Source organism: Sceloporus undulatus, chromosome 6, assembly GCF_019175285.1.
Source record: "Sceloporus undulatus isolate JIND9_A2432 ecotype Alabama chromosome 6, SceUnd_v1.1, whole genome shotgun sequence".
NCBI lineage: Eukaryota > Metazoa > Chordata > Lepidosauria > Squamata > Phrynosomatidae > Sceloporus > Sceloporus undulatus.
Window position 1 is genome coordinate 88,599,906 of NC_056527.1, and position 14,384 is coordinate 88,614,289.

Genomic DNA, 14,384 nt, shown 5'->3' on the forward strand with positions numbered 1-14,384 from the left:
TTTCTTGGCATGATTTGTTCAGAGGAGGCTTGCCATTGAGGTTGAGAGAGTGTACATTGCTCAAGGTCACTCAATGGCCAAGCTGGGAATCAAACCATGGTCTCCAGAGTCGCAATCCAGCACTCAAGCCCTTACACCACACTACCATGCAATTAACCATATCAACACATTTTTTGAGCAGCAAGCACAAACTTGGTATTTGTTGAAGCAGTCTTGCCCAGAGTTATACTTCCCTGGGTTAAAGTTGCAGTGCTGCTGTTGTTGCAGTCATATGTACTGTCTTTCCTAATGTGAGTGAGCCCTTGTCTTCATGTGCAGAAAAAGATGCTTGTAGAAAAAATTGGCAATGTTTATCACTTCAGTCTGCAGGTAGAGAGTGCTATTTTTTAATGCACCCCAGTACTGAAACAATCAAGCTAATGCAGAATTTGGAAATGCAGAGCTTTTGGACTCCCAGAACCATACTGGCTGAGGGTTCTGGGATCTATAGTCCCCCTCCAGCTTTGAGAAGGAGAGTGAGATTTTCTAGTTCAGCCTACTTTCTGCTGTGCTAGTTTTGTACTTGCAAGAACTAACTCAAGTGTAACTTCTCTGGATATCCTGTATACAGACAGGCTTCAGAGCCCTCTTTAGTCAAAGAAATATTTTTATGGGTCTGTTCAAAATTGGCTCTGTTGGGCAAGCAAAAGGAGACTTCTGTTGGAGATCCGAGAAAAAAGTAATGTTTCCAAACTCTAGTAAGAATCTAGGAACACTGGTGGTTTTTTTTTTGCTCTTCCTTGGTCACTAGGGGTCCCTTCAGACTGCTACAGTTCAGGTTCAGGCTTCAAGCCTCCAAGTTCCAGCCTGAGCTACTGATCCTAGCCTTAGGGCTGGTTAACAAACTTTTGTACCCTTTGTTGTGTTGTTTTTGTTACATGCCTTCAAGTCATTTTTTACTTATAATGATCCTAAGGGGGGTATTGCCAGGGGGTTCTTGGCAGAATTTGTTCAGAGGGGGGTTGCCTTTGCTTTCTTCTGAGGCTAAGGGAGTGTGACTTGCCCAAGATCACCCAGGCCCCATTCACACTACAGAAATAACCCGGTTATTTCCACAACGTTCACACTGGCCCCGAATGCACCCAGTGCTGTTTGCAGGGGACAGGGCTGGAGAAACCCACTTAACCCAGTGTATGCCACACTGGGTCCCTTACTGATTCTTTTGTGAAGGTCCATAGTGATCTGGATCTTTGATAGTGTACACAAGCAAATCAATCCGGGTCATGTGGGATCATTCTCGAAAATGGAGGCGCCTCCATTTTTAATCAGTCTGGTTCATGTATAAATGTCGACCAGGGTTTAAATGCCATGAAGAGACTTGGGCACATATACTGTATTGTGTCACCACAGAGATCCAGTTCTCCTCGGGACAAAAACATAAGTGTGAATGAGACCTAGTTGGTTTTCATGGCCCAGCGTGAATTCAAAAATTCGTCTTCAGAGTTTAGTGCTCAAACCACTGCACCATACTTTTCGTACCCTACTGCTTCCTAAATACAGTATTTTCTCTCCTCACGATACAAATGATCACCTTAATGCACTGATATCACTAGAGGGAATTACTATTCAGCCTCTTGCAACCATGTTAAATTCTTTTTAAGATGTCGTCCCCACAGTATTAGCCATACTTGATGGCATGTGCCAAAGGAATAGTTAAGTACATATACGTCAGGGGTGGGAGCCATATAATTTTCTAAATGTTGTTGAACTGCAGTTCTCGGTAGCCCTAGGATGTATACCAGTGGTGAGGAATGCTGGGAATTACAGTCCAACAACATTTGGAAGATAGCACAGTTTTCACCCATCATATAAGTGAAATGCATGCTATGTGATCTTGCTGATGTGTACTTTGCTTTCTCATTTGCTCACTTGCCTGTTCCAAACAAGAACAGCCAAAACTACACATGGACCCAGGGAAGGATTGAATTAAGTAATGTTTCCCCCTGTCTTAGCTGTCTTTATTGGTGCTGTGATTGCTGTGTGTATGTACTGATGCTTCTTTGGCTGTATAATGGACTGGGATGAATTTACATGTTTGTTGGTCTTAACAGACAGATCTGAGAACTGCTGATGCTTGGATATACAAGCAAACTGTACATCTGCTAGCTGTTCTTTTTTTACAGGAACCTGAGTTTCACCAAGAAGGGCCTCGTATAAAATAATGGTAGGTGAACACATGCTAAGAATTAAGAACAGGATGTGTTTGGGTCCATGATCACCCTAGGAATTTGTGATCAGTACCAGAAGGATGCTTGCAGGCTCTCAGACAGAAAAATCAAATCCCCACATACCCACAGCAACCTGATTGAGAGGTGGGTGATCTTTAGCTGTTGTTAGAGTTAGGCAAAGCACTCAGAGATCTGCCAGCAGGTTGCAGTCTGTCTCTTGCCCACTCCTGATCTAAAGTGGGATCCCACCAAAGTGAGGCACTTTGAATTCCTATTTATTTTAGTAAGAGATTTCAGCATGAACTTAATTCTCTTTTATTATAATTGGGGTATGTTTTAAAGTGCTTAACTTTGGCTAGCTTGTGCCTCTGATTTTAACAGCATGGCCAACAGTTTGGTTTCCCAGCGTTCTTCCTCTTTCTTTCTTTCTTTCTTTCTTTCTTTTCTTCCTTCCATATTTACCTCTTCTCTCTGCTCTGCTCATTATAGCCTCTATTTCCCCTCTTTCCTCCCTTTTTCTTCTTTCATTTAATCAGTCTTCTTTTTGTTTTGTTTTCATTTCAATACATTCTATTATTTCCCCCCTCCCCAGCTACTTTCTTCTTTTCTTCTACTTGGCAGCGTTCCTTTTTCTTTTGTTTCTCCTCTTTTTACTCCCCCCTTCCTTCTCCTACATATGTGCCTTGTTTTCCTTTTTCTCTCATGCGTATCTTTGCTCTCCTCCCATATTTAATCTTTCTCCGTTTCTGCCTCTTATGCTCTATTTTCTTTCTTATGCTCTTTTTTCCCCTTTCTTTGTCTCCCCCCCCCCAAACTCTTTCATCACAGTCTTTTACTAAATGAGTCAAAACAGACATTTGTCATGTTCCCTACAGGAAGTACGGGGGCTTTTGTTCAAAAAGCTGCTGGCTAAGCAGAGGCTCTGACTTTCTATTATTATTTAAACAGGCCCCACTGAGCTTTTTCTCTTGAACGCACGCGCACATGTGTGCACAGCCTGCCAGTTTTTGTACGGTGGGAGGCAGATTTGAAAACTCAATCTCTCTTAAAATAATAATTGCGGCCTTCCCCAACTTTTTTTGGCTAGTAGCCAAGGCTAGGAGCAGGTATAAGGCTGTACATATTTTTGAAGGCTCAGAAGAGAGATGCTAGCAGGAATCTTGGGTTGCAATCTGCACGCATAGCTATAGATTTTTACTATATATTATTATTATTAATAAATGTTTATTCAGAATAAGACAATTATATAGTGCAAACTCATTCATTCATTCATACATACACATACCTATGTCACCTAGCATACCTGCATCATTTAACACACTCATAATGGACATATGGCGACAATAATAACCATAATCACAGCAATACTAACAATATTAACATCTATAAAACTTTCATGTCAAACAAACCCTCTTCATTTACCAGCCTCCTTGCATATATACCAGTGATGGTGAACCTATGGCACGCATGCCAGAGGTGGCACTCAGAGCCTTCTCTGTGGGCACATGTGCCGTTGGCCCAGCACAGAGTTTGTTACTAGAAAGCCAGAGGGACACGGCACTTTGCAATAAATAAGTGGGTTTTGGGTTGCAGTTTGGGCACTCGGCCTCTAAAAGGTTCACCATCACTGATATATACCTTCCTTACTGTCTACTTTCATATACAGTACTCAACTTCACCACTACTTCTCCCCTCTTCCCCCTGTCCATTTATCCAGTTACCCTTCTTCTTTCATCATCTCTTTCAAAAGCATAGGTTTTACTTTTAAAAAAACAACAACTTTGAAATCATCCCCAACATCACTGACTTAGCCTGTATTCACACAAACGTGGTGAGAAACCTAAAGTTGTTTAAGGGCAAGTCCTATTCTATCTGCATTGATAGAATAATACACAGTTGGCACTCTGTATCCATGGATTCTTTATCACGGATTCAATCATCCATGGCTTGAAAATATTAAAAAAATAATATGAATTCCAAAAACAAGTCTTGTTTTTTGGCATTTTATATAAGGGACACCATTTCACTATGTCATTGCAATTAATGGGACTTGAGCGTCGACAGATTTTGGTATCCACAGATGTCGTGGAGCCAAACCTCAATGGATACTAAGGACCCACTGTATAAGCCCACTTTCTCCAAAACTGAAGCCACCTTGGATCTTGTACAAGGAGAAAGGTGGGATATTAAATTGATATAATAGAGACTTTGGGGGGGGGGTACTGTAGAGTCTTTCCTCTGTTCTTCTTTTAAGAAAGATGTGAAGTTTGTGTTACTGGTATATGAATATGTCCAGAAAAAAGCTTGGCAGGTTTTTACTTGAGGTTCTTATGAACTGTTCAGGAGAATAGGTGTGTATTTCTCTTTATAGAGGGCCCAGTATTAATGGGGCTTGTGTGTGTATGTGTGACTGTGAGTAAAAGCCAATTATTCCATGGCTCAATAGAACTTGTGATGGAAATGAACAAATTGAAGTATTTTAATTGTCTACATTAAGGGTTTATACTAATGACTTTTTTATGACAGCTAAGAACCTTTTTTAATATACTAGTATAATAGATTTCTAAATCATATTGTAGAATCGCGAATATTATCATTACTTTGATTAATGTAATCAGCCTTATTAGTCCCTCCTCACCTTCTTCCCTCCCTCCCTCCCTCTCTCTTTTTTGGTACTAGATTTAACAGATATCATGGGCTGCAATTTTAAGCAAATTGTATGGTTGAATATTTTCCTCCCATGCTGTAATTTCAAAATAAAGAAGAGGGACCTTTATTTAGGGTTATTTATCATCTTAGTTCCCCGGGGGGGGGGGGAGTCAAAAGAATGTATTAAACATATTTATTTGGAGAGCCAGTGTAGTGGTTTGAGCATTGGATTATGACTCTGGAGATCAGGGTTCAAATCCCAGCTTAGCCAAGAAACTCACTAGGTGACTTTGGGTAAGTCACACTTTCTCCACATGAGAGGAAGGCAAAGGCAAGCCGCCTCTAAACTAATCTTGCCAAGAAAACTATGTGATAAGTTTGCCTTTGTTGTTGTTGTTGTTGTTGTTGTTGTTGTTGTTGCGTGTGTGTGTGTTTTCAAGACATTTCCAACTTATGGCAGCCCTAAGGCAAACCTGTCATGGGGTTTTCTTTGCAAGTTTCTTCAGAGGTGTTTTTCTATTGCCATCCTCTGAGCCTGAGAGAGTGTGACCTGCCCAGCATCACCCAGTGGGTTTACATGGCCGAGCTGGGATTCGAACCCTGGTCCCCAGAGTCATAGTCCAACGCTCAAACCACTACACCACACCTTAGGATCACCATAACTTGGAAATCACTTGAAGGCACACAACAACAGAAATATCTCCCTGTCCATGATGGACGTAGCTTCAGTCCATCTGAAATTATGTGTTCTCAAAGTCCAAAGGATCCCATGTAGACCTTTGAAGAAAAGCATTTTTAGTAGTCATAATATATGGTAATTCTAGTGTTAGCAGTGCTGGGTGCAGATTCTTTCAGAACCCATCCAGGAGTAAAACATCTAGAAGAAAAAGAAGGTTTCAGATCATTTTATGGGAAGGAGGGATAGATGGGGGATGCTTGATCCCTGACCCTATTGTCCTTTAAAGGTTTTTTTTTCCTCCTTAAAAAGAAGGGATGACAAGATTTACAAAAGCTGGAATTGCTCTCTATTTATTTACCTGTTACTGTTTTACCAGAATGGCATTGTCCTGTCAAAGAGAAAATAGCACCAAAGTGCCTCATCACAGCATTTTCTAAGCAGCCCTTGCCATAAACAACCTCTCCCCCCTTTCCCCCAGGATGTGTATCTCCTACTAGCTCTTCACTTTTGAAAGGAAAATTTGAGGAGGGGGCAATGCAGTGTGCTTGTGTGTGTTTTATGGTACACTTGTGTGGAGATTTCAAGCCTTGAGGGCTTGATAGATAGAAAGATTGTGTGGAGGGAGGGGGGTGCTATAAAAGCATTTCCACACCATATCAAGCAGCATTTGACAAAAAAAAGCCTTGAGGAGTCTCCCTATCAGATGAAGGGGAGAGACTTTTCTTTGCTGGCTGTGTTTGGGGTTTTCAGGTTTTCCCTCCTCCTCTCAACTCAACATTTCTTTTGAAAGTGAGAAGAAAGTGTGAAACCGTCTTTTCCAGTCTGTCACTTGTTGTGAATCCCTGAGCCCTGTCACAATGACTTAATACCCTTACTCTGATATTTGTTGTGGTTGTGTGCCACCAAGTCCTTTTTTTTTTACTTATGGTGACCCTAAGGGGTTTGCTTGGCTAGTGTCTTCAGAAGGGGTTTGCCATTGCCACCCTCTGAGGCCGAGAGAGTGTGACTTGCCCAAGGTCATCCACTGGGTTTCGTGGCCGAGCTAGGATTCGAACCCTGGTTTCCAGAGTCTATCACTCAACTTCCTGCAGTATTTTTAATAACTAGGTATGGTGGAGATATATTCCAAAACATCATGGTGACACTAAGTTGCACAAGAACAGGCAGCGTTGGACAGTGTGAAATTATTAAAAGTAATCTAACTCCTCTTTAGAAATTGTAGCATCCCCATGTCGATGACAGACTTTAGAAGTACAGTGGGCCCTTGATATCACCTGAGGTTTGATTCCAGGACTTGCCTGGAACCAAACTCTGTGGACGCTGAAGTCCCATTATATACAATGTTGTCCAATGCTCAAAGGGGATATTATGCTACAATACTTATGTGGCCACCTGGTAACTTTTCTTTTGACTGGCCCTTTTCTTTGATGTGTGGATTTTCTTGTGGTGAGAGATATATTCAGCACATTTGTAATGGCGTATTCATCGGTTCTTATTTCCTATGATCTTGGGGAATATTCTGGCATAGCAAACCCGCAGTGATTTTGGCATAGTGTAAGAGCTCCATATATAACATTGCCCATCGCCCAAAGATGGGTAAACAGTCATTTGTGGAAGGTCTTTGTTAAGCTATGGTGGCCTGTGACTTAATCCCTACCATGTGCTTTGTCTCTGTGATGTAGTGTGAAACCCTCCATATGCCTGCAAATGTGGAGAATGATGCGGTTTTGCACACTTTTAAAAATATATGGAAGGGAGGCCAGATGTCTGTGTGGAAATTGTCTGGATTTTTACCTTAACCAGCCACCAGTTTTCTTGGGTTGTTGTTGTTGTTATTGTATGCCTTCAAGTCCTTTCCAACTTATGGCAACCCTAAGGTGACCCTATCATGAGGCTTTTATGAAAAGATTAGTTCAGAAGAGGTTTCCCATTGGATTCCCCTGAAGCTGAGAGCATGTGACTTGCCCAGTGTCACCCATTATGTTTCATGGCTGAGCAGGGAATTGAACCCTTGTCTCCAGAGTTGGTCCAACACTCGAACCACTATGCCACACTGCACATACTCTGTGTGTGTGCCTTTGTCGACTTCTGGAAGGTGATCTGTATTTTCCAGGATTCAGAATATTGTGATTATTGTTAAAGATGACACGTGGAAAAATTAAACGTCAAAAAATATAGTGAAAATAGTATAATGAGATATTGGTGATGAGTCATTCACCTTTTTGAAAAAATTCTAGAAAAGGATGCTGTAATTGAGGGCTGGGAAAACTTTGGCCATCCAGATGTTTTGGATGACTGTTCCCATCGTCATTTCATTGCTCATACTAGCTAAGTCTCCTGGAGACAGAACTCCAAAATATCTGGAAGGTCAAAGTTTTCACACCCCTGCTATAATTTCTGCCCATGTTGAGGGCTGGAAGACGATATCTAACAATGGAAATAAATTGCTTTTTGAGCCAGTTTGGCTAAAATTGGGGCTGAGTGGGGAGGAATAGCATACAAAACATTGTCCAGAGCATGTGGAATGGCTCCCTGACTGAAGTCACCTGAAGCTATATGACATTTAGTGTTATACTTGACTACTCTTGGTCTTTGCTAGTCACACTTTCTGTGATCTGAATTATGTAGCTGATATGTGAAAGATATCACTGCCTTGAATGTCGTAAGTTAAGGAAATTTGTATTTTGTGCAGTTGGGGTGTTTTCAGATAGGTTAATCTGCACATAAAAGCCTAAGAGTAAAGTAAAGGGAAGAGAACAATGAAATGCACACAGAGTAAAGGCATTTAATTCATTTAATTCCATAAGCCCTTCCCCTTCTGGCCAAACATCTCTAGTTTCTAGGGTTCAGTCATGATCCTGGAATGCAAAGCTAACATGCTTTCCGTTGTTGTTGTTGTAAGAATTATCTGTGAAGACCATATCACTGACGTGTTCTGTTTGTAGACCGTTTCTGCAGAATCTGTGCCAGTTATATACAGGACTGCAGAACTCTGCACCATGAATTCAAAAGCAGACCTGCTTAAAGAGTTCAAATAAAGCACATGATTTTAATTTCTTACTCTGATTTGTTTTGGTTCAGCAAGTTATGACTGAGGAACAAGAAGGATGCATGAAACTTATCTCCTGCCTCCCAGAGTTTTATACAGGGCTCACACTGACTTTGCCGACCATTGTCCATGTATTTTCTCAAAGAAAGAAAGAAAGAAAGAAAGAAAGAAAGAAATCGGAGAACCTCAGGATACTGACTTCTGTGAGCAATATTAAATTCCACTTTTGCACAGAATTACAAAGTAGACAAAACTCTGTTTATAAATTGTGGGTCATTGTTCACACACCATACTTTTCGTCCATATTCCTGATAGAGGAAGGCTGTAGCTCTGTGACAGGGTGGATGCTGTGCCTGCAGAAAGTCCAGTGGCTAATCTTTGGCATCTGTTGCCAGTCAGGTTAAGCAATACTGATCTAAATAGATCAGTGAACTAAGGGCTGTGCAGACAGCCCCAAAGGGGTGGCTTCCAGCCGCCCCCTTTACAGCCAGATCAGGATCGTGGCAACCGCACACCACGGCCCCAATCTGGTGTTTCCAGGGCGCAAAACTCCTTTTTGTGCCCTGAAAAGGGCACGATAGCCATGGTGCCACAGTCTTATGGTGCGCCTTCAGCTCAGTGTTGTGTGGATGCAGTGTCAGAGGAGCGCTGTGATGCTGTGCGCTGTGTGCTGCAGCACATGGCATCACGCCACCCTGGGGTGTGCATCGTGTAGATGCTATGCCCCGACTCTGCCCCCAACCCAGCTTTTAAGGCTGGTGTGTTGAGGGCTTAACTTTAGCCTAAAGCAGCTTTCAGTGTTCCTGTGATAAAACACGGTTCCTGGTTTTGCCTTTCAAGGAGATTCTGGGACTCCCTTTCTTTATTTTTTATCAAATTCACACATATACAGGCAGCCCGCGCCATACGCGGGCTTCCCTTCCGCGGCTTTCAGCATACGCTGAAGCCACTGTACAATCTATGAATGTTGCCTGCTCCGTGTTGTGTGCATGCGCCCCATTGTTTTCAATGGGGTGCGAGCATTCACGGTTTTCCCCTTACGTGGTTGTGTGTGTCCGGAACGGATCCCCCGCATAAGGGAAGGGAGGACTGTACAAGAATTGCTGTTACAAAAATTTCAGCACAATCCACTGAATTTCTAAAACAGGAGTGGCCAGAGTGTGGCTTGTGGCTCCCTGTTGCCAAAAACGAAGTGGGCAGTTGACCTTCAGCCACTTCCATCTCCCCACCAACCCCATTTTTTTCCTATTTTATTTTTCTACAGTACTTTACTTGTGTAAACAAGGAGACAATACATGACAAATTAACATATTACATATTCACATTATATTAGCCAGGATAACATAAATCCAAACAACACATCTAGCTAAAATCTAAGATAACACTAAACAATAAAACAAAGATGACTTCCTGAACTTTTCCTGTCTTGGTTTGTTACTGTCTTTAAATCCTTTTTAAAACCTATTTACAAATAATTATCAGACACCCCCACCCCCGATTTTAATCATCTTAAAAAACAAAATCAAACGTACCCTATTGTTGTTTGTATGCTTACTGCCTTCTAGTTTATAGTAACTCTAACACAACATTGCCCCATTTTTAAAAAACAGAAGCTGTTGTAGTGTGTGTGTGTGTGTGTGTGTGTATTACAATTAGCCCTCAGTCCATCAGATGTTGTCCACTGCTATTTGTTAGTATGGAGACCATATTGTCCTACATATGTACATAAATTCACATACTTGCGCAAGCTTCCACTATTAAGACTATGTGTTCTTGAATGAGTTTTAAGTTGTAACTGTTCTGTACAGAGTAGGAATAGATCCATTGTGAGATTAAACATTTCTGCTGTATATTTGCTTAAAAAAGGAATGGCTATAATCAGTTTATTAATATTCCCTGTTTCAGTACAAAATATATTAATTGCAAAATAAATAAATATAGCAAGCAGAGAAGGGCTTTTAGTGATGTGTGTAAGCAAACAGTATTCCTTTATATGAAAACAAGTATCTTGAACATATGGGAGCTAGCATGGTGTAATGGTTTAAGTTTTTGACTATGACTCTGAGGATCAAGGTTTGAATATTTTGTTAGAATCTGCCCCTGGTGTGTTAGAAACAATTGTATACCTACAACTCTATATTTGCAACGGCTAGAAACATGTCCATCCTTTTAAATAGGAAATGTAATTCTCCAAATTAAAGAGGAAATTCTCAAATCTATACTGAGGACAATATTTTGCATCCTGCCTTCTGTTGTGCAGATTGTTCAGTTCCATCTGATTCATTGATTTTTCCTTCTCCCTCCTTTCTTGGAAAAATATTTGTGTTCTGGGAGACTTACCTGAATCATTTAAAATTGTTTTTGTTATTGTTTTAAACCAGGGTTCCCAACCCTTTTAACTCACAAAGCCCTTATTTCTGTGACGGAGCCCCTAAGAGGCCTACTCTCTGTCTTAAAAGTTAATGGTATTTAGGAGTATGTACAGTCTGCCCTTGCCATAGGCCTGCATAAGACATTTTCTCCATCTCTTTATTTTGCACAGTGGGCTGCCCACACTTTAATTTGGTCTTGATGTTGAAAGGATTTCAGGTATCAAAATACAGTCAGCCCTCTGTATCCACATATGCTGGAGTTCCATTTAATTGAATGGCGGTGCGCTCCCATTTTGTCTCTCGCCACTCGCCATCTGCGTAAGCTGGAATCAGCGTACAGCAAGGGCGTGTATGCTGAGGGCAGATTGTATATAAGAATACATTCTTATTCTTTAATTTCATGCAATTTTTATTTCTTTCATTTTCCTGGAGCAGCCACAGAGCACCTGGGAAGTGCACACAGAGCCCTAAGGGCTCCTTGGAGCACAGATTGGGAACCCCTGTTTTAAATGTTTGTGTAAACAGGTTTTGTCTTCCTCCTTCCTTGCTCACTCTGCTGGCCTCTGCTCGGTGATCCCCTTCTTTGGACATCATCTCCATCTTGTTGGGTCTGGTTTTTACTGGGCAGTGGTGCCGGCGTGCCAGTGGCAGCCCTTGGCAGGCAAAGAAGAGGAGGAGGAAGAGGAGGAGGAAGAAGGGAGCGCCCCTGTGATGTCACTGGGAAGGAGAAGGCCTGTGAATGGGTCATTTGGAGGTGAAGCTTTTTTGCAAGGAGAGTTCAGGCGGAGTTCAGCTGCATAACATTACGCAAATGAGGGGCGGCTGGAGGAGCATCAGAAACCTCCCTTTCTGAGAGGGGTGATGCAGGCGAAAGGGGCCGCCCTGGCTGGTTCCTTGCAACACAAAAAAGAGGGGGACCTCCTGCTTTTCCTTCTTGTTCTTGCTGCTGCTGCTGCTGCTTCTGCTGCTGCTGGGCTCCAGGGATGGAGAAAGCACCCGAGGATGCAGGGTCTGCAGCTTTGTAGCTGGAGACAGCTGTTGGAGACGCATTTTTTTCCATGGCTGTCATTTCCCCCCACTTTCCATCCCTCCTCCCTTTTCCTTTCTTTCATTCATTCATTTCTCTCTCTCTCTCTTTCTCCCATCCTCCCCCAGCCTGTGCTTCCCTGCAGTTGGTTGGGGCTGCGCAAGACACAGCACGCGGCAGGTAAGGAAAGAGTTAAGCCAGTTGAGAGCCGACTTTTCGTGTCAGGAAAGATTTTGTGCTGCCTTTAATCTATCAGTCCTGTACATCACACACATACACACAGCCGTGCGTGCACCCACACATACACACACTCTCTGTCTCTCTCTCTGTCTCTCTTCTTCTTTCCCAGGGAGAGAAGGACCAAACAGCTGGGAGAGAAAAAATTCCTACATCCAAGGAGATTCAGAGGTTCCAGGCCTCTGGCATCTTCTCAAGCATTCAAAACCTGACAACACACTTGTACAATTCATTTCGCTCTCTCTTTTTTAAAACAGCTCCCCCCTTTCTTCCCCCTTCTTCCTCTGGCGGGGGGACAGAGACTTAATTTTAAGATATGTGTACATAAGCCATGAGCACAGTTTTCGGTGCATTGCATTCACTCATCTGCCAGACAAGGGGAAAAAAGCTCTTGAATTCTAGTGGGAAGCCTTACTTATTTTTGTATGAGAGTGAGTGTGAAACTTTTTCTCCCCTTTTTCTGGAGCGAAAGGATATCCCCTCCTCCCTTTCCCTTTTTTCCCCCTCTTGTTAGTTTGGGAGAAGAAGAGAGAATCATGGAACTGAACAGAAGGCGGAAATGTGACCAAAATGCTGTCTAACACCACTGAATCTACTTCTACGGAGAATTCTGCTGTTGGGAAGGCAGACTGGCTTGGAATTTGTTGTTTTTTTCAAAGTAAAAATTCCATTTTCTTTTCTTTTTTGGGATTTATAAATATATTTTGGTCTTGAAACGGGAGAAGCATCTCAGCTTGGATTGGCCAGCCTATTTCCCAAGGGACGCGTCTGGAATAGAAGATTGAAGATTTCAATATTATCTTTTGGGTGTTTTTTACTTGAAGCAAAAACACTGGTGGCCAACCCGGTCTGTTTGGCGGATTCCCCAGCCACTTTTGGATTCCCTAAATGCCTCCCCACTAGGGATCAAGAGGTGGTGGGGGGAGAGTTCAGAAAACAGAAAACAACTGACAAAAACCTTCCCATCTCTTTGGATTCGTCACCAGTATAGGATTTTGCTCTTTTGCCCTTCAGAAACCAAACTTTTGCTTTGCTTCCCTCCTTCCCCCACCTCCCTAGAAGCCCCCAACCTTCTTACCCTCTTGTTTCGCCTGGAGAAGATGTACGAAAGTGTGGATGTAGCGGGTTTAAGCAGCAGTCCTAATCCCTTCTTCATGATGGATTTTTACAACCAGAACCGTGCCTGCTTGATCCAGGACAAAGGACCCAGGAACCCTAATCCTTACAGCACCCCTCTCCGTAACCAGCATTGGAACAGTTCCAACCACTGTACGTATACTGTGATCCCCCCTCCCTTGGGCCTGACCCAGCTGGGGTGACACCCCTGTTGCCCCTTCTCCCCTTTTGCCAGATTTTGAGGTGACCTTATTAAGAAAGATTATGAACTGTACAGTAATTGGGTGGGGTAGAGGTTGATAGGATGGGATCTGCCATCTTTGGTTGTTTTATGGAGTCCAGAAGCCTACCCTGTTGTGATACAGTGGGTGGCGTTGGGTGGTTAGGATCAAGGGCTGGCGCTATGGTGCTTTTGTACTGTGGTTGCGTGGGGTGGGGTCTCCACACTGCATGTTTAGTCCTTTTCTATTTTTGTTTTTTGTCTTGAGAAAACCATGCCCTGCCCTCCACTTCTCCCCAAATGCTTTCAACTTCTCTGTGAGAATCCTTACCTTTGGCTTTCCTGTTAATCTCTTGGTGTTGATAAATATTTCTCATTCTTTTGGTTGTGTTTTGATTGGTTAGTGAGAAGAGCTGTGTCTGTCTGTAAGGGAAAATGGCAAAATCCACAGTCAAACAAGAGTGACTTGTATATTTTTATATTTGGGTGAAAGGACTTTTTAACAGTGCTCAGGTGTCTAGCCCCAGTTTATGTGAGTTGGATAAGCTGTCCTTATTCATCTGCAGCTCTCCCTCGCCATCAGCCCATATTGAAAATGCACTCTGCTGCATTTGTAACAGTGCAAACTTCTAATATGTCTCTGATGCGTGTAAACACTTCCTTGCTTTCTCTTATATTTCACCCCTTCCCCCAACTCCCCAGTGATGGATATATAGTCTCACGGCTTGTTTAATTTCTTTTATCTGTTGTTAGGTCACTGTTTCTAGGTAACATCTGGGAGTTGCATTGGAGGTGGATATATTTGTTTTCATACATTTGTTTTTGTAA

The 14,384-nt window shown here is 42.4% G+C and overlaps 1 protein-coding gene across 4 annotated transcripts in view; it reads left to right on the plus strand.

Annotated features, from left to right (window-relative positions):
• Positions 1-14,384, plus strand: part of RARA (retinoic acid receptor alpha) — a 938,446-nt gene that overhangs the window by 858,201 nt on the left and 65,861 nt on the right. Inside the window, exons 1-2 of one of the 4 annotated variants that reach the window (XM_042476521.1) lie at positions 11,876-12,163; positions 13,396-13,489. The exons of 2 other annotated variants lie outside the window; for them this stretch is intronic. Coding sequence is in view for 1 of the 2 variants with exons in the window: in XM_042476520.1 (XP_042332454.1) it covers positions 13,321-13,489 (169 nt within the window). In the remaining variant the exon portion in view is untranslated. Of the gene's footprint in view, positions 1-11,875; positions 13,490-14,384 lie in introns of those variants that run through there. One more of the 4 variants, XM_042476520.1, reaches the window with a different exon arrangement.